General features: G+C 37.8%; 1 protein-coding gene across 1 annotated transcript in view; it reads right to left on the bottom strand.

Annotated features, from left to right (window-relative positions):
* LOC104402337 (contactin-6-like) overlaps window positions 1-20512 on the bottom strand; it is a gene marked incomplete at both ends in the record, with an annotated part of 33213 nt that extends 12701 nt beyond the window's left edge. The window contains 2 exon segments of the mRNA XM_010010201.1: window positions 5123-5250; window positions 20362-20512. Coding sequence (XP_010008503.1) covers window positions 5123-5250; window positions 20362-20512 — 279 coding nt within the window.
* Between the last annotated feature and the right edge of the window lie 552 nt (window positions 20513-21064).

Below are 21064 nucleotides of genomic sequence, written 5' to 3'. Positions count from 1 at the left end.
GTGCCTCACCACCCTCACTGTGAAGAGCTTCTTCCTCATATCTAATCTAAACTTCCCCTGTTTAAGTTTAAACCCATTCCCCCTTGTCCTACCACTACAGTTCCTAATGAAGAGTCCCTCCCCAGCATCCTTGTAGGCCCCCTTCAGATACTGGAAGGCTTCTAGGCGGTCACCACGCAGCCTTCTCTTCTCCAGGCTGAACAGCCCCAACTTTCTCAGCCTGTCTTCATACGGGAGGTGCTCCAGCCCCCTTATCATCCTTGTGGCCCTCCTCTGGACTTGCTCCAGCAGCTCCATGTCCTTGTTATGTTGAGGACACCAGAACTGTACACAATACTCCAAGTGAGGGCTCACGAGAGCAGAGTAGAGGGGCAGGATCACCTCCTTTGACCTGCTTCTCATGCGTCTTTTGATACAGCCCAGGATACAGTTGGCTTGTCAATCAATTAGATGGGCAACAGCATGTTTCCTGAGCCTCCCGCTGGTAAGCTCAGTATTTGGACATGAGTAAACAGTGGTTACAGGGTTCAGCTTCCCAGCCCTCTCAGGTAGACCCCAAAGCCTGATATGAGCTCCTTGCTGCCAGGTATAGACTGCTGCTGGTATTTTATCTGTCTTGCTTAAAAGCTGATTTGAGTGTATCTGTTTTGCATTGCTCTGATAACAGCCCTTTGAACAGGGTATTCTCCTTAAACTTCAAATAGAGGCACTTATACCAAGGATGAAATTCAGGATTTCTTCTTTAGTTGATACAGCATCAATAAAACTTTCTGCTACTACTGAATTGTCCCTGTCTCAAGTTCTCCCTGTCCTTCAAATTTCTCTTTAAAATATCTACCCTTCATAAGACCCACATCACCTCTACTGCCACAAGACGTAATGTCACCTAATTTTGTAACTCCTGCTTCTTTGTATTGGGTGGCTGGTCACTAGGATTGGTGCATTTTGACTCTTCTACAATGCACTGTGTACAATTACAGCATTCTATAAATAAGTAAAATACTATAAATAAAATCAATTTATTTCTATGGAAAGGTCGAAGTAAGACTAAGCAAGAATGATACAAACAGTATTGCATGGAATTTGTAATCAGATTCAATAATTACATTCTAAAATCCATAGAATACAAATAGGAAATTATGTCCTGGTTTTTGAAAAATCTTTAAACCTCCACCAAAGCCAGTTGTCAAGGAGTAATGGGTTTGAACTTAAACAGGGGAATTTCAGGTTAGATATATGGAAAAAGTTCTTTACTGTGAGGGTGGTGAGGCACTGGAAGAGGTTGTCCAAAGAAGTGGTAAATGTCCCATCCCTGGCAGTATTCAAGGCCAGGTTGGACAGAGCCTTGTCCAACATTGTCTAGGGTGAGGTGTCGGTCAGGGGTGTGGAACTAGATGATCTTAAAGTCCTTTCCAACCCAAACCATTCTATGATTCTATGATTCTATATTTTTATTGTACAGGAAGGGGCCATTAGCTCCAGCTGGCTGTAATAAAACTGGCTGGGAATTTTTTGAACAACTTCTTCATCAGATCATTTCAATAATAATATGATTGCCTCATTAGGTCTGTCATGTAATTTCTTGTGTCATTTTTTGATCACACATGCAAAAAGATCAGAAGTGAGACATCTGCAATCCTGTTATAAGAGGTTATTGGAAGGAATAAAAATTCCAGACATCATTTATCTGTTAAATCCAATTGAATGCCCCTTCAGGGAAAAAATAAATGTTAAAAAAAAAAGCATTCTATGGAACCCTCAAGTGAACTGACATTTTTTAATATCAGAACATGAAGGTTTCTTCTTATAACACAACAAATCCCAATATCTATATCCCATTAGTATTCTAAGAAGTCTACTTATTGGCATGAACCTATCTGCTTCCACCAAATAAATATTGAATACTGTCCTTTAGTGAATTATACTGGGTTTGTGTGTGAGTTGTTGGGGGTTTTTTAGTAGTATTAGCAAAAAATCCATTTTATTATGATTTTATTATCCTTTCCTTTTTCTTGTTCTCGCCTGCTCATATCCAGTGATAACACTGACACAGAGTGGTTCACTTGTGCAATATTTTCTGCTTCTTTTATGGGGTTGTCTTTAAGACTTCCACCTCAAATACTTCTAAAAGCTTTTAAAAGCTCTTGGTGCTACATTATCTATCTATCTTGCTTAGCAACTGCAGACATGCAAGACATGGCAAATCCCATTCCAGAGGAGAAAATACATAAGATGTTGTGAGTGCTGGAGGTATAATAGAGACTTCTCACACAAAGAATAAACAACTCAATGAGCAGCAATAAACTTAATTTGCACATTAGATATGCTTTTCCAAGATCTGACATTTCAGTTGAAAATAATGCTGAAGCAATGAGGCCTATAATTGAACAGCCAAAACTTCTCCAGAGGGGAAACAAAAACAAATGTTCCCTGCAAACAAGATCATTTTTATACCATGTTGTTACTCAGTGTTTTAATAAACTTCATAAATGCCAAGCAAAATATTTTTTCATGTTTTAATGCAATTTTCCCATATTGCTCCATTAGGATGTATGTATGTGATATGTGAAATGGTATATAACCTTAATGAAGTCAGAGCTGCCTAAACCCTAAATCTCTTGGTTTATTCATTGCTAGCTGTGCTGTAACATCATCTCAGATTACATGTTGCACTGCATCAATGCTAATTGCTCTTTCATACTATGAGTATGAAAAAGATTTTTGCCAGATGCAGTAGGTTAAGGAGGAGGTCATGTCTGTGGGCTACAGCAACCATTCTGAAGTCAGTGGAAAGAAGAATATTAAGAAAAAAGGGATAGTTACAAATTACATTTAATAATGTGCTCTTCTTGTAACTACAGACATTATTAGCTGTTTTGCAAAACCGATTAATATGCTTACTATAAGCTCAGAAGTTCCACTCTTTAACTTCTTCTCACTTAAAATCAACAAATATGAATGCTTTTATAAGCAAATGTCTGTACTGAAAAGATCATGTGGGAGCAAATAGAAAAAAAACATAGTAAGTGTGCCTCAGTGATCAAAGATCAGAGCATAGTAATTTCATATGCTGCTCATAGGAACTTCTATACAAAAAACGATCTTTTTTCATGTCCTCCAGCTCTGGACTACTCCATCTGAGCAATAAGTTTCTACAAATTCTTTTTACTCATGGAGATAGACCATCCATCAGCACAGCAAAAATTCGAAGCAAAGGATTGCTTTGGACATAACATACTGTAATGTGTTCCACAATGTATTTAAGTGTGTTTCAAAGAAGGGTGAAAAATACTGCAGGGGAGACATTGCCCTGCAGAGCATCACTGGACTGGGACCAGAGCCAGAGTGGGTTGTCACACCACAAGCTCAAACCCAGCATAGACAAAGCTGCAGGTTTGGAGGAAAGGAGGATTACAGCAGATGTGACCATTTAATCTGATGTGCCTCCTAGCCCATAACTTGGTTTTCTGGATGTTTAAACTGATAATCGCAGGATGGCTGTTCGGGAAGTTATTTATACATTTCCAACTAATGCATCGCAACATCTCCAAATAAAATTCTTCACCTCACCAAAGTGGTCTGAAGATCTGACTTAGTTGTTGAACTTGTCTGTGCCACCCAGTTCTCACAGCCATGAATTCATACAAGTCCACTCCAGATGGAGAAGACCTGAGACCAGTGAGGGCATGTAATGAAGACAGAGGGGGAAAGGACAGAAGAAGGTAGCTTGGCTTTCCAGTCCTAAGACTTTTTTCTGGTTTATATGCAAGTGCTACAAAATGTGACTGGTAGACAATTACCTGCACTTAGAGCCTTAATCAAAAACAAGGGGAGGAAAAAAAGGAAAAATAGAAGAAAGCATGACTGGCATTGGAGCTGGAAGTATTGTGCAGCCAGGTCAGTCCTTGCCTACATCCATAAAAAGTTTGGGAAACATCGTGCGTATCTATGTAGCCTCACTTTGGCACATCTCATTGGATTCCACCAGTCATTATGTCTTAGAAGACAGAGCACTTGGCTTGTTATAATGATCCTGATAGGACAAGTTCATAGTAATGACTCTCAAAGAGGCAAGTCACTTTCTTTTTAAGGAGACAATTAAAATTTTATCTCATAAACATAATGGAGAAGAAAGTAATGGAAATGTGAGAGAAGGTTGTTCCTCATTCCCCCTTCAGGAAAAAAACCCCAACAACCCGTTTAGTTACACTAATCTGTAGTTAAGAGTTGAAATGGTTTCATTAGACCAAAATATAATGTAAGAAAAGATAAGCAAAAAATCAAATGCTTTCAGATAAACAGGTGTCCTGTAAATGAGGTGTCTTAGTACTAACATCCAGGAAAACAAACTAGTCTGAAAGTATAGAAAGTATAACAGAACCAATTGTTTTATTATTCATGCAGCAATATGACTGGGAGATGGCTGTGGAAGATGGCCATTTAAATATGCAGAATTAAAAGCCCTGACAAGAGCCAAACAAGAGTTTTTGCTTAGCTCTGATTTGTTTTGGAGTTATTTACCAAAGTAGTGTACAGCAGATGGGGTACAAGGAAGGAGTGGGTGGCTTCAGAATCTACAGGAATGCAACTTGTGCAACATGTATCTCTCCTATGATAACGAATATAAACCCACCTGGTTTTCAGATTACTTCATAACATCCTATTTCTTTTTGGCACCCAAGCTTTAAAGTCTCTTGTGCAGTCTCAGATGCGATATAAATGGTAAACGAGCCGAATAAACTTATCCAAGCACACTGCACAGGGTACACTGAACCTCCACATTGCCTCAGTGTCATATCGAACTCTGGCCTGCAACGGTTCAGCCCATGCCTGCAGTGTCTAGACGATGGTACTGTGGTGAAAATATCATTATTGATGTTACCTCCTGTTTCTGTGGGTATCTTAGGAGACCTCCATGATACACAAATTGATCATCAGAATGGGGTGGTCATGAGGTTTTCTTTGCTGCAGGCAGTGGTGAGCTCAGTTTCAGCTTTAAACTGCAAGCAAAAACCTGTCAATACTAGCACTGATCGGCACAGACTTGGGCATCCTAATGAAAAAAAGCACTTAGCTTTTAATATTCATAAAGAACAAAAAAAAACCCCAAAACCTAAAGTACCTTTCACAATCAGGTTCCCTGAATTTCTGGCAACTCCAAACTGATTTGTTGCTATACAGGTGTATACCCCGGCATCTGATTTGGCGATGTTATAGAGCTTGAGACTGCCATCCTCCAGTAAGATGACCCTGGGGAACAAAACAAAATAGAAGAAAAAAACACTTCTGTTACAGGACCTATAATAGAAATGCAGTGCTACTTTTAATATTTAAATTCTTCTATTATACTTTTTGTCTTCCACAGCAAGCTGAATATGTATCAACCGATTTTCACCTCTGCTTATTATTGATTTCTGTATCAAGAATGTTATATTGACAAACTGGAGCTGACTGTTAACTTGTCTAGCTGACTTTCTTGCAGCAAAATTTGGAGTCTCAAGAGAAAGAAGGAAGACCCAAGTTGTTACCTAATTGTGCTATATTTTACCATGGGTTTTTTTTTATTTCAGATCCCAATGCTCCCATGCCATACTAATATTGTGCCTGAGCCCAGCTGCTTCTGCAATTTTGTCAGGGTTATTAAAAGATACTAGCAGGCTAGCTGAGATGTTGAAATGCCATCTCCAAGCCAAGAAGCCAAATCAAATACATCGCTGTTTCATGGGGCCTTCAAATCACCTTATTAGTCACTATGTTGTTTACAACAATTTGCAGAGTATTGGGTAAATTGCATTTAATAGTAATTTCAGGACCACTCCTGGGTTTTATGGACAAAATTAATTTCTAAGCTTGTTCATATGATTCTTCATGTCAATGAGATACTTTAGGATGTAAATCAGTACATTGCTCAGTTTCCCTTAGGTAACTTTTCACTGCATGCCTGGCACCTCTTGGCTTTTACATACAAGGAGATCAGCTCAGGGTCTTGGGATTTTCTTCACAAATATACAGAACATGTATATGACAAAGGTAAGGATTTTAAAATTGAAAGCTGGATTAGGTAAGCAATGAACTTTAGGACAGAAAATGATGTTTTATTAGTTTTGGTCCGTTCTTCTATCCACCTGTTGCACCTGGTAGATGTTGAAGTTTTTGACCAAATTTTTCTGAGTTTAGTAGGACAGTGGGCTGAAAAACATGAAGTTCTTGTAAGCTGCATGAAAATGGGGTCAGGGTCTCTATGTACAGCCCCTCTTGCCAGTAAGGCCACTGCATGAGCACTCTCCTTAATAGGCATCAGAGAATCTGCACCCAAACAGGGAAGAGCTGCACTCAGATGTCACACTTTCTTATATCTGACAAAATACAGCTGTACATCAGAAATTCACAGGAATCCAGGCTTCATTCATTCTAGTGCTCTCATAAGCACTGCATTATTTTTTTATATTCCTCTTTTAATTGACATTTAAATCTAATACAAGAATCCTTTTATAAGAAGAAAATATCTAATTCATGCATCACAGTTTGGGTATTTAATATTTATTACTAACAACATAAGATTGGATGATGTAATGAATTATTAAAGGAAATGAACAATAACAAGAGCAGAAGTTGAAGCTGACAGTAATATCATAACCATTAAACACACAAAAAACATCATAGTGTCTTGCTGCATTCCACTCTGGTATTTATATGCCTGTAGCTATACGTGTAACACACATAAGATCTTGTTCTGCTTCCCGTTACATGCTCCCAGCCTCTCAACTGATGAAGAAAAGTGCTAGACTTGGATTTCTGGGGGTCTTCTCACATCCCCGGAGTTTCATGTCTCCCACTCTTGTCTGACCTTACCCTGACAAAAGATCTGCAGGGTAGGAGTGGATTTAGGAGTGAGAAAAGCTGAGATGTCCTTGTGGTGCTGGGCACTCTGTCACTGGGACATAGAGCTGAGAGGGGAGGGGATTTAGGCTTGAATGAAAAAATCTTTGTTTCCTTGGCAATAATCACCAGGTACTGCAGCAGTTGTTTGCATGCAATTTGTTATATGATGAGAAAAGACATTCAGGTTTAATAATCCATCATATATCCATATTAAACTAGAGAGGAGCAAAATATGAAGCAACAAAGTATGCTCTTCACTATAATGATGTATCAACTAAATGACATTTTTCAGATAAGGAAGGATGAATAATCATGACAGAATTGAGACTCTGCTATATCCATGATGCTGTGCATTAAAAGAGGAGACTATACATGCCTCTCCCTCTTAGTATGGGGACACATTTGATGACAGTGTTTCAAAGGCAGGTTTAAGTATTCAACATTTGCAAGTATTCCACCTGTGCCTCTGCAGTTTTCTTTGCACTAATGATGCGTTTGTTCACATCCATTTGCACCAGCCACAAGAAAAAAACCTCATTAGAATCTGCTGGAGACAAAATAGTTGATCCAATTGACTGGTTGGCTAACATATGGTGGCTACATCAAAGAGTATCAAAAGACAATCAAGTGTGAGTCAGCAAATGTTCATAAGTTGGATACCTGAGTAATAGGTTATAACAAGTTGCTGTAGTGTCTTTCTCAACATCAAATATTGATGCCCTGTTTTTTTTACTGCAGTTGCACCTAAGAGATCTAGGTACAAATTGGAATCCGGAAGTGGGCATGAAGCAAGAAAAAGACAGTCCCAGTCCCCTAAAGCTTCCAGTGTACGTAAATACACAGGAAAAAAAGAATATGAAAATCAAATTATTAAAGGGGAGAATCATGGAATGCACATGCTCTGTGCTTAGCCCCCCATGGATTTCTGGCTAGGGCTTTTCCACTGAAGTTTAGTAGTGTCTTGCTCAGATGTTTTTCCCTCTATTATACTTCATTAGGAATTGAAACCTGAATAATTCCCAGATTCCTCGTCTATCCACTAGGAGGAGTTTGTACCCACTCAAGAGCTGACGAGGTGATGTTTGATTTAAAGAAATGCTGTTCTGAAACACTATTTCAATGGCTGGACAGGAATGGCTCTTTCAGTGGATCAAAATGGACCTTAGCAAAGAGATACCATGAGTTAATAAAAGCTTCAGAGTTGTTTGAAACAGAGGTCACACTACCTAAAGACAATTAGGGAGCTAGCAGTAAATAAGATACTCAGGCTGAATTTATGTAAAAGCACAAAGGACTCCAGAGTAATTAGTTAACAGGAAAGGGAATTAAAGGAAAAAAAAAGTGAGCAATTTCCAGCTGTACTGAGGTCTGTGTTAGGAGTGATGAGAAAGCAGAGCACACTAGAAAATCAAGAGGATGCCTTTCAAATGTAAGAAAAAAACCCCAATGTGATATATCCACCCAGCTGCCATGAACAACAAAGTTGCCATAAACTTCCCAAGAGTCATGACTTTATACCATGGGTTGGTTCAGAGGGGCTGCACTTTATCCTCATCCGTTTGTATTTCAAATAATGGAACTAGGATTCTGAAGGCAATAGAAACATTTCCTTTAATGGGCTTTGGATCAATCTCTAACAAATGTATTACAAAGAAGCTGTGAAACTCTTCTCACCTGCTGAAAGTCTTTCTGAAAACTGCTACTTTTTGCAACATTTTAGACTGCATGAAGGCTACAGATAATAATTCGTAGCATTTGCATCAGAAGACGTGGTAATTCCAAATACTGAGGCAAGACGGGAAAGTTTATCTTGTTCAGTATGATGCAGGTAGAATATTTTGTCTGCCAGGAAAACTGGACTTCTCTCAGTAAGTAAGTGCCTGTTGAGGGACAAAAATCAAAAGATCTGAGGCAAATCTGCTAAATGCATCCCTGCAAAAGAAAGAGGAGAAGGAAGGATGAAATATGCTACTTGGGACACAGCTATTCATAAAGCCCTGATGCAGCAAGGGATTGTTAAGCATAAGCCTAACTCTAAACTGGCATGTCTGACTCACAAAATGCTTAAATTCTTATCAGACTAGTTCTAACACCTATGTTCCTGCCTGAATTACCCAGGTGCTACCTCTGGGTAAACAGCTCAATTAGGCAAAGTTGCTATGACAAAAAGAAAAGATGAAAATCCAGTTACATAAATCCATACAAATTACTACACACCAGAGCTAATTAGAAATACCCAAAAACATTATTCCATATCCAGCAATCCTGGGAATTTACCCTGCAGAAAGATGGATATGTTGGGTGCAGTTCATTCATGTAGATCACAGGAGCATAAGGCAGCTCTTAAAGCCCAGTTCACAAATGTGTCTAGTCAATTTTCCACCTGCAGGATAACCCTGGCAGAGGGTTAGGGCCGGGTACGGATGGAGCAGCAGGAACCATAGCCCTTTCCCAGCACCGAATGACCCAGGATTTGGATCTAGAGATAATGCCTTTCTATATTACATGAAACCTGTCTTCAGGAATTACTTCAAAGACCTTTGAGTCTCTCCCAACCTTTAGTCTCACAAGAGTTTGTGAGAAGTTTTTCTCTGGTTTATTTAAATGACATCCTTTTTTTGTTTTTAATCTATTCATTCCATTGGATTGATTCACATTCTTGTCCCCTCAGAGTGACTCTATTATTACAGAAAGGGAAAACAAGCAACCTATCCCAGGTCTGCTAGAGTCAAAACTCTGCATAACATTCAAAAAGAATAGTTTGCAATGTTTCTGTAGAGGACATTAGACTGGGAAGAAGTGAGAGCTCATTAAAATTGTCACACATACTTTTAAGTAAAGAACTTAAGAAATCAAGCAGGGTTGATAGGTACAGTTTTTAATTAACCAGGCCAAACAAACCATCTCTGAAAGTGTTGTCTCATGTGAACAAAAGAGTGTTGATGGCTATTTGCTTTGATCTTAAGAGCATGAAAGAATAATATGTATTTAACAAGGCTGATAGAAAAATAAGATCTGAGAAAAGAAAGAAGTTCAACTCATTAGATTTTAAGGTCTAACAGAGGTAAAATTTGGGCATTGCTAGACTGTTCAGCCAGTCTGGTTTAGAGGTGTGATTTTGATTCATAGATGCGTATTACATTAACTCAATACAAAAAATGTCTTTGAAATCCCCATCAAAATTGGTTGACCTGTACTGGTGTAAAACTGGGGGCAAACCAAGCTTACTTCTGCAGATTTCAGCACTGCCAGTAGGGTAGCTATCTCTTCAAGGGCACAAAGTAGTTCCTTTCAAAATAAAGTAACCCTGGTACTTAATGTAAAGATTCACTCTTCTGTCTGCCTCTGACATCAAGTGTCTGACACCTCACAATGTTATTGAAGTCATCATCATAGCACTGTGCAGATAAAAAGGGAGTATACTGGATCTGATGAAATCAGAGGCAAAGTAATTTTTATTATCTGAGAAATCCTATTTGAAACCGTGTCTTCTCAGTCTCACTTTACTGCTCAAGAGCAAAAACACTCTTGCTTTCATAGGCTATGAAAAGATACATATTCAGATATGCTAGTAGACATTGAGACAATAACTGACTTTTCTAATTTTACAAAGATTGAGAAACATGAGAAAGGCTGAATTAAAAAGTACAAGGGGAAGTAAGTGAGGAGCAGAAACATGAGCACAGCTCTCAAGTGAGTCAGAATTACTAGTGATTTATGCAGATGTAAATGTGAGTAAAGTTTGACTGAGTGAATGAATTGTACCTACTGATGACAGCTCTGGTATTTTTGAAAAGGTCCCACTGAGTCCCATCTGAGATTCGACTGTCTGTGTTATATGGTAATGATCTTTGTACCTGTTTATCCTATTCTGAGTGTAATTTGTATGCTAATAGTATTGCCATTTAATAAACTGAGCTTAAAAGAAGACTTTCCTTATCTGCATGCAGATATAAATGAGCTTCAGAGTTGACTGACAATGAACTGGAAATAAAATAAATGCCATTAAACTATGTGTTAACTATTTGGATCAAAACAAAATTACACAATCTAGCTGAATACTCTTATTAAAATATTTTAGAAAAGAATACTGTTAGCAGTGATAGAAGGTGACACTATAATGCTATTCCTTGCTGTTTCCTAAATTTCCCTTCTGTTCCTCAAAATGAACATTTTTTTTTTGCATAGAATCTCTGCAATTTAGGACCACAAATATTTATGTAAATATATACAGACATCTGAACTGAGTTATACTCCATCATAAAGCTTCCAGACAAAATACATTCTTTCAGGAGATGGTGCTCTCTTTAATCTAAAATAGCAAATCTGGCTTTGCCCTGTTTTTAACATACTCAAGTACTAAATGTGAGACAGATGTTCTCATGTGATGACCAAAGAAAATAGTTACAAAAACGATATGTCTCTAGAGGTGTCTAAATCTATTGTAGCAATATGTCTCAAAACTTGCAGCTGGGGAATACTGGACAACAGCACCTCTATGTGTATGGGAAAGAAAGAGGTGCCAAACAACTAGTTTAGTCATGAAACAAAATAAACAAGCAACCCCAAAACATGTTTCTTGCTGTGTTTTAATCCTTTCAGCTTTCTAAATCTTTGTGATAGTTTCAAGGTGGTTGTGAGCCTGGTCATCATTCTCTGTCTGATGCGTGACCACATACTCACATTTCTGGTCTTTTCCCACACAGAGAACTTGGTCTTGTGTCATGTTTACAAGAGATGGCCACTTTATGTCTCTTCTCTTTCCTATGTCTGTCCTTGCCCTATTTCAAATCTGCATCTGAACAGCACGTATCGTGGAAGGAGAGATGTAGTAGAATGCTGGACTGAGATAAGAGCTAACCTTAGCATGTCCTGGCAAAAAGAAAGACTTCTTGGTTATTAGTCTACCTTGTGGACAGGATGTAATGAAAAACCATATTTATGTAGCCATATATTGATTAGTTTGAGCATTCATAGCAGAAAAAGATAATGATGAAGTAGAACATGAGAAGGAAAGGATCAGGAACCAGACTTTGCAAAATTCTGTGGTGATAATCCAGGTAGAAAATGAACAGAATTGGCAAAGAAAAAGGCTGCCAATTTTTCTATTAGCCAACAAACTCTGCTAGCTTAATGAAATCTTTATAACTCCTGTATGTCAGAGAAAAGTTCTTTCAGCACAGGATGGTATGTCCCCATTACTAGTATTCAATATAATCCCACCATTAATGATTATTTTTATGATTCAGACATTATTAGGAGTTTAGACAGCCATTCGTACAACCAAATTCACTCCAGATGTAAAACTAAGCCCTTAATATGGGACTTAAGTAGAATTTAAACAGTACATAAAGCCCTGAATTACCCTCTGTGTGGGAGTTTAATTCACTTACAGGAATCTTCCCTATCTTCTTGTCAGAACATATTTCAAAAATAAAAGTACAATAAAACCTGCTGTTAAAGTATTCTATATATACAGCAAGCAACTGACACCAGGTACACAGTGTGGTACTGGTTTCCTTTCAGAAACCCTGTCTGGCATGCTCATGTGCACATACACTGATTATAGATACTGAATGAACTGTGTTCATCTTCAGTGATTTCAACTTCCATGCTGATGACTCATCTTTCAGCTGCACATACCCTTGCTCTCATCACTTCTAATTTCTTGTGCCTCTGGTTGGGCTACCTGCAGGCTTGTAGGAAACCCTGGGGCAATCCTCATCGGGCTACTGAATTTATGCTTAATTTGAGTGATAATGCATAAGGATTGTATGTGGTTCACTGAAGCCTTATACCCACATCTTTGCACAAAATATCACAGAGCACAGAAATTTTACATTTTTTTAATGAGTCATATTCTACCATTTGTGTGTGTCCCTTAAGCAGATTCTCTTTTCACTGAAAATGTGAAAATATTTTTAATTCTCATAGAAAAGTAGTAATGAAATAGCAACATTTCTTTGTCATAAAATTCCATGGTTAAACCAGGGATCTTAGTATCCTCCTACAAACCCTGCATGTTGGCCAGACATTAAACACATTCTCAAGATGCTGTTGCTATGCTTTTGCTCACATAACCCTTCATACTCAAAATGATCCTAGAAACTCCTCCCTAGAAGACTGTTCATCATGCATACAGTATGACTGGCAACAGTCCATGTGCCCATCATGTTAATTAATATCTTACAGTGCCTTTTTGCATCACCTCCCTAACAGATCCTGATCTATCTGTTTCTCTAACGTTACCCGTAGGTTGAAAAATTTTGGAATCAGGAACCATCTTTTATTTAGTGCTTGTGCAATGATAGTATTTTTGTATGCTGTGGCAGTATACACCAGAGTAGTGCAACCATAATGATACAAATGGCAGTACAACTTGGACTAGAAAAGAAGCACAGAAGGTTGCACTCTCTCATTATTTTTTGTACAAACTCCTAATTAAGGATCTTGATTCACAGCCTGATGAAGTCAACGAAAATACTCCAATGAGGTTATCTGGCTTCGGATCAAATCCTGAACATCAATCAGAATATGTGCATGAAGCAGGGATAGAACATGAACTGAAAGGGAGAGAGGGCACAACTGGGGTTTAGTTTATTGCAGCTCCATATGACATGGAAGAGTGACAGATTGCTTGGGACATCTCAGTGTGTAGGACAGCCCCTCAGAAAGGCTCACCTTAACAAGGTTCCCAGGAGTTGAGTATGAACAACTTAAATTGTATTAGAGAGGTGTCATACAAAATGGAAATTGTAATAAATACGCATCACGCAGGTTGTCATTCTTTCTTATACGTGAGAACATATGGTTCATTTGCTTACTTGATGCTCATGCTATCTGATGTGCTAAACACTATTGCATTAAATAGTCAGTAATACATAATGAAATTAGGTTTATTGGCTTGTTCCATTATGAAACTCTCTAAGGAGAGAGAATAGAAATGAAAAGCTCTTTTCTTACATCTTCCACTGCACTAATATCCTCTATCTGGTGCCTGCCAGCTTTTCATTGGGTCAAGTAGCAATGGGGGTCCCCTTCTGCCTTCTCATTACTCTGCAGTGGATTGACTTCAAATGGAAAGATAACAGACAAAAAAGAAAGGGAAAAAACAGAGCAAAATAAGACTAAGAAGAAAAATAAAATAGTCTTTTTCTTTCCCTTATCCATCCTCGTTCTTCCTTTTCCTTATATCTCCACCCTCATCTTTCACTCATGTGCTTTCCATTCCAGTGCCTTCACTCTCAGCTTGGGAGAGAAGACAGACGTAACCGGAAACATGCAGAACACAAAGAAGGAAAGACTGAAGGTACTTCAGGTCAGTCTGAGCAACCCTTTGCTTGTAAAACTTCTCTAATGCTAATATTAGTTTTGTTGGATCACCAAATATGTCTGCCCATGTGTACTCATTCTTCAGTGAGTGCTGCTATGTTTTATATTCCTTCAAGGATGTTATTCAGACGGATGCATGGACAAATGCTTGCACACTTATGCCTACAGCCAATGCGGAAACCAGAAAAATACCACTGCTGATATCAAACAAATATTCAAGAAATGTATTATAGTTGTCTCCATTAGTCTTTTGCAACACCCTCTTTTCTGCCACCTTTACATCAAAACTATAATAGGAGCATAAGATATTTTTAGCTAGAACATAGAATATACCTTGCAGCTCTCAGCATTCCCTCACAAAGAGTATAATGATGGCTTTGTCTCGTTAACACCAAATATGCAGTGGCGGTGTGGCCTGAGAGATGAAAAACCAAGGCAATTCCATGCAGCAATCTCAGCTTTTGTAGGATTTCACATACTACTTCTTAATATGTAAGTTCAGACCAAGCACTGGAAGCAGGCAGGTGAATCCATGCCTTTGATTTCTATCAATTTGTCAGCAAGGAATGGAACTGAAGCAATTAATCAGATTTAGCAGATGTGGAATCAATTCTATTGGTTCCCTGAGCAAAAGTAGAATTTCATCAACAGATAAGCTTAATTTGTATTCATGTTGACTTACAGTGATGGCATCTAAGATATCTGGAATTGCTGTGATCACCAGTGCCACTTTACAAGTGCTCTATTTAAAAACTAAAACAGGAAATGAACTTCTTTACAAGCACACAGACACTGATAAGATGGAAGGGTTAAGGCATATCAAAGCTATGCAAAGATCCTTGTGGTAGAAAAGCAAGAAGGATAAAAAATAGAGATAGGCTTAATCCAGGCTTCAAACACCAGACTTAAAAAAGAAAATAATAGCAATATTAATATCCCATTGCTATTCACCTGGCCACAATGCTAAGGAAGCTGGAATAGCATAAGAAAATATGTTCTATATGAAACTTGCTACCAGCATACAAATGTCTACATCACCTTTATCTCCAAACAGTAGGTGCATGAAGCAGAGTGGTTTGTGGCACTAAAAAGCATGACAAGCAAAGCTCTTTGCCTGCGCTAGTCATCTGGTCTGACTTCAGTATAGGTAGGGGTTTTTTTCCAGGCACTGTGGATATGTTTCATTCCCCCAGCTTTACTGATCTGAAAGTTAGGTATCTCATGTAAGACGGAGTTGAGTGCCAAGAAATGTAAATAACTACCTTAGACCACATATTGGCTTCAGCTAAATTAAAGTTAAGTGACATCAATCTCCTCCTTTGTTAGTAGAGTAGTGTAAATTTTGGAATTTTCAATCCATTCTGTCTTGATTCCTCCCCCAAGCACAGTTTTTATTTTTTTATTTTTTTTAAGATAATGGATATTCTGGAAGGTATCAGTACAAGCTAAATAAACAGTGTTGACATCCTGGTAATTGAAATGTTTCATTGAAGTTTGTTGAACTGCCCTGACACATGTCTTCTCAAATTGTTTCAAGCTGAAATGCTATTTCACAGTACAATATGCATTGTATGTTGTATTTGATCAGTTGATTGAGGACTCCTTCTGTTTAGCAATTAATTCCCTTTATTTTTTTAACTCCCTCTGTTTCTAATTCCAACAGCAACCACAAGTGAGAATTCTTTTCTCAAATAACAAAAAAGTTTAAAATGTTCATGGTTTTGGAAGCAGTGGAGCAGCAGAAGATAAGCAGAAACAGATGGTGGCCACGCGTGCTCTGAAGGCTGTAGGAGAATGGCCTTGCCCAGGAGACTGATGGAGCAATTCAGATTCAGCACACAGCTGTGGGCAGACCTCACTATGCAGGTAATGAAAACTGTTGGGTCCTTACATTTCACATGGGAGCAGGAAATCCCCTTGAATTTGAGGTTCCAAGGGGTAGCTGTAAGACTTCAGCAATTACTGTATAATTGCCCCCACCCATAGAGTTAGAAGTCTCCAGACCCAACACCTGCTCAGTTTTCTTTTCATTCTTTCTCATGTTTCCTTTGAATAATGGCAAGAAACTGAGTGCAAAACACCAAAACCAAGTGTAGCACGGGAGGGATTTTACCACATAGAGCAGCTTTATTTACGGCAGAGAATCAATTATCATCCTTCACAGAGATGGGACTGAACTGAATCCTGAAAGAAAGCCTAGGAGCCAACAAGTATTGAGCATATGTTATTGACCCCTAAACATACTTCTTGTCCAGTTCCAGAAAACAATTTAAATTATGAATATTTGCTTATTACTGATTATTAATGCATGGAAAGTGCTGCTTATGAGTAATGCATTCTTTCAGCCTACCTCATTTCTCTGTTTTCCCTCAGCTATCCTCATTTAAATTCTGAGTGGAGTGAATCACATATGTTTGTATGCATTCACTACCGTGTTTGGCAATCCTCAACTCATGGTGAGGGAATAGCACCTCTCTCTGGTAAAGCAAAATGGGCTGTAATTCCCATTTATTAAATGCTTAAATAAAAAAAAAAAAATTATAAAATAAATTTCCCCTGAGAGATCTGATCCTGAATCCACTGAAGGCACTAACAAGACATATTTTTACGATGAGATCAGTGTCTAGACTTGCAAATTTGTTTTATTTAATATATGAACTGTTGCCTTCGACTCTTCCTTTTCCTCAGTGGACACATGGGATGATAGAAGAGAGAAGTGAAATGAAGAAAAACTCTGTTGCACTTCCTGAGAATATATGACATACATGAAAATAGCTCTTATCTATGACAAAATCTACAGGGTTGGAGTTCAGAACATTAAGCTTGTTCTTCTTTGTCACATTTCATTTCTACATTGAGCTAAAATCCTCATCACATGCCAGAAAGAAGTCACACTTTTGGCAAAGGGCAAACAATCTTTTCAAACAGTTGCCCACCAGACAAGCGCCGCTGCTCCCGAAAGCCCATTTCTCAAGACTTTGATCCAAAGAAGGGGGTTAATTGCCCAAAAGAAAACCTGCAGCTGTACTGCTACATGATCCACAGAAGCTGACCAGGGGATCACAGGAAGAGAGAGCAGGTAAAAGTAGCTAGGATTAGCCAACTGTGGAATTTCTTTTTGATTCCTGCAGCTGATAACCTTGAATTCCCTCTCTAAGACAGCAAGTACCAGGAACCAAAGATAAATCCCGCAACTAGGGGAATGACCCATAGGAATGAGGGTGGAATTTAGGTATTTCTGAAAATTTTGAAGAAGAATACTCAAAGGAGAGGGGACGTGAAGACTGGGATCAGTAAGCAGACCTGGTACAGGTATGTTTAGGCTTCATTTTGCCATCTAATATAAAAACTGTCTTATCTGGGATTTTTAAGGACCTACATGTACTCATCAATTGCAATAAAATACATAAATCAGAGCATACAATCTGTTGACGATCTGGGCAGTGACGTATTCAAGCTACAGAGAAAATGAGAGAGACAAACAGGACCGAAGGAAACTGTCTGTGGCCTGAAAAGGGGATCAAGGACTAAGGACCTTCAGTGCTGGACCATGGCAAGAGATTAAGATTATACTTCAGATTCAGGAAATGTTAAGATATTTTTCAAATAGCAGGGGCCCAAATACTGCAGCTTCATAAACCTAAAAATACTTGTTAAAAAAATTCCTCAGAGGAAATTAAAATTATTTTGTGGTGTTTTCATTAATATAGTCTATTAATTAGCTCTTCCTAGTTAACACACTTCTTTATACATACTTACAAACTAACATTACTATGAAGCAGTGTTATCTTGTCATATTGTGAGCTCAGATGATCAGGGACAGCAGTGACTGCGTACGCATGACTATCACAAATAAATTATTACCATGAGTGAAATGAAGAAGGTGAAAAAGAAAGAATATTCTTATCCCTCAGGGTAGAACAGGTCCAGTTGCACTATTTCTGTAACAAACGATTAAATTTGTCTAAATTATTGTGAAGAAATTATGTGATTTGATTTATTTAGCAATGTGTCCATTACAGTTTTGTACGGTAAGGGATTTGTATTACCTTTTTTTCAGCACTTATAACTGCACCAATTTCTTATTTATTTTTTTTTAAGCTAGTAAAGGAGTCCATAGAGATTATAATTGTTGAGCAATAAAAAGGGAGCAGAAATAAGTTCATTAAAATAGTTAATATGTATGTGACATATCAGGGTTTAATCATATATAGAGAGAAAGGCAAGTTCCTTCTCTTTGTTAGGAGCAAAGATAAATGTGATTTCAGTACTTTAATTAGCTGTGTACTTTATTGCAGCCACACAAATCCTTATTTCATTTTCTGCTTTTTGTCACAAAGATCTCTGGAAAAATACTGTATAGATGATTTCTCTCTCCTTTAAAACTGTGCTATTTTGTCATTTAATAATTAAGTCTCAAATTCTTCTAATAATATACTACTTTAATAATTACTACTTAATAATCTACTTTAATAATCTCAAAGTCTGCACCAGTGGACATACTGGTAGTGTTTTGCACAGAGTTTAAACAATCTCTCCCTTTGCTTCAGTGTAAATCCTGCTCCTTTTGTTTACTCCTGCTAAACACCAGAAGACCTTCTGGGATGCTCAAAAATTACAATGTGCTTATAATTATTGTTAGTAAATTAATACAGAAACACGTGTAAATACAGTATGCAGTATGTAAATATTTTTTACAAGCAAATCAGATGGGGGATATCAGGGTACCAGAATCTCAAGATCTAGGTTTAGTTCAACTATTTATATTCTAAGTTTTAAACAGCTCTCTCCTCACTCCTGTTTTCAATGTCAGAAAATTCAGAGACTGTCTGTGGCAAATTGTATACTGAGCATGTTTTCTACATACTGTAGGGATAGGCTGTGTCTGATAGGATGAACTGGTCTTTGTTGAATAGACAGAACAATCAAAATGCAAATAAAGATTCGACTGAACACTAAATAGAAAATTATTTTTCATCATCAGCTGAGCAAATAAAAATAAAACTGCTATTGGTGAAAGTGGGGGAAATAATTGGAAGTTCTCTATGCCCTGTGGCATAGATTGTTTACACAAATATTGCTGTTTCATTGCAAGCACCTATGTGAAATATTTCTCAGATTTGTACTTTCTTTCACAAATACTGCTCTGATTTACTTTTAGCTGCATTGTACGTTAGTGTAACATGGGAAATATTTCTTTGTGTCACAGTTTTGGGTAATGCTGTTTTAATGTATTATGTCTTATGTGACATAAACTAACCTCCATGAGGTCCTGTGCACAAAATCTGGTGTTCAATTTCCAGGGCTTTTTGAATTACTGATTCTGTTTTGGTCTTTGAAAATGATAATATGATAAAACAATGTTGCTGTAATATTTGTGAACTGAAAGGGTTGCTGAGAAAAATTACAGTTCTTAGACACTGTTGCCCATTTTTGTGTCTACATTTGAATATGGAAATATCACAGTTGTATATTGTGTATACTATTCACAACTTAAATCAATAAGTAACTTTTGTTTTTAATGCTTTACCATTTAATTGACATTAGCATGTAATAATGTAGATGGTTTGTGTTAACTCACAAATAAGCTATTGGCCATCACAGACAAAACGTCAGTAAAGCACTGCAAAGACCATGCAACCCCATACCAGTTGTTGGGGGAGTATACCAGCATGCAGGTCCAGTGGCTAAATCCTGCCTAAACAGAAGAGACAGATGATGGCGGCTGACGTAGCTATGGCTTATTATACAACCTGTACAGCTGTGAAGCAATTATGCCATAGCCTGGGGTTATATTCCGCTTCCCTGAAGCCTCCACTGATGTCTCCTAGGTGAAGCTGATTCACTCTGGCTTTGTGTGTGGTAAACAGTCAACTTTGATAGCATTGCAGTGAATTAACTGCTGATGAACACAAACATATGTATCATACAATTACCCTTGTGTATTCAGTTTGGCTTTGTTCTCAACCAGGTTTGTATCTACAGAACTGTACGGCCACTGCTAAAGAGAAAGAGGCCTCTGGCATCAAAGCTTTCTATCAATGAGCTGCCAAAAACAATACTAAGCCACTGTGTTTCAGTGATATTTAAATGATATTATTAAAAAAGAGAACTCCCACCAATCCAACAACTGGTTTATGATGGTACCTTTTGCTGTGGCGCAGAACCTCTGGGCCCTTTCTCCAGTTAATAAGTGCTCTGGGAGAAGCGCTTGGTTTACACTCAATTGTAACTTCACCTCCAACTTGAGCAACAGACCTTTTTCTCAAAGGATTTTTGGAAAAATCAGGTGCTGCAGCTGAAAACAGAAGAAGAAAGAGCAAAACAGTATGCAGCTAACAAGTTACTGAATTAACTTATTAAATTCTTCTGAGTTACATACTGGGTGAATCCAATAATTTCTTTACTTTTGAGGTTTCAGCAAAAGTACATATATTTTTAACAAGAAAGATGTATTTAAGTACCAAAGAATGGAATTCATTGTGCCTTATTTAATGTTTACGCTGCTTCTGTCTACTTAGGAACTGTCTACTCTATCTTTCCTTAGGGCTGTCTACAGGCTGGAGAATAGCTCTATGTGTGATGAAGAACCCTGAGCAGAGCTATGTCAGCAGGATAAACATCAAATTCCTGATCCCAGTCACATGTACTCATCTGCATAGAGTATTCATTTATAAACACAGATTTTTTCAGTGGCTTTCTGTTCAAAAAGTGACACCATTTACTGAAAATGTGTTTATTTTTTTCAGTAATTTATGTGAAAATTCACTCTTGAAGGAGAAAACACAAGAACTGTACAACAGTTAGGTGCTCTTAAAAGTCTTTTACTAGTTGAACAAACTTTATATTT

This window comes from Nestor notabilis, unplaced genomic scaffold, assembly GCF_000696875.1.
Source record: "Nestor notabilis isolate BGI_N333 unplaced genomic scaffold, ASM69687v1 scaffold35262, whole genome shotgun sequence".
Classification (NCBI taxonomy): domain Eukaryota; kingdom Metazoa; phylum Chordata; class Aves; order Psittaciformes; family Psittacidae; genus Nestor; species Nestor notabilis.
Note: the sequence above shows the minus strand (reverse complement) of the source record. Positions and strands in the feature narration are given on the sequence as shown.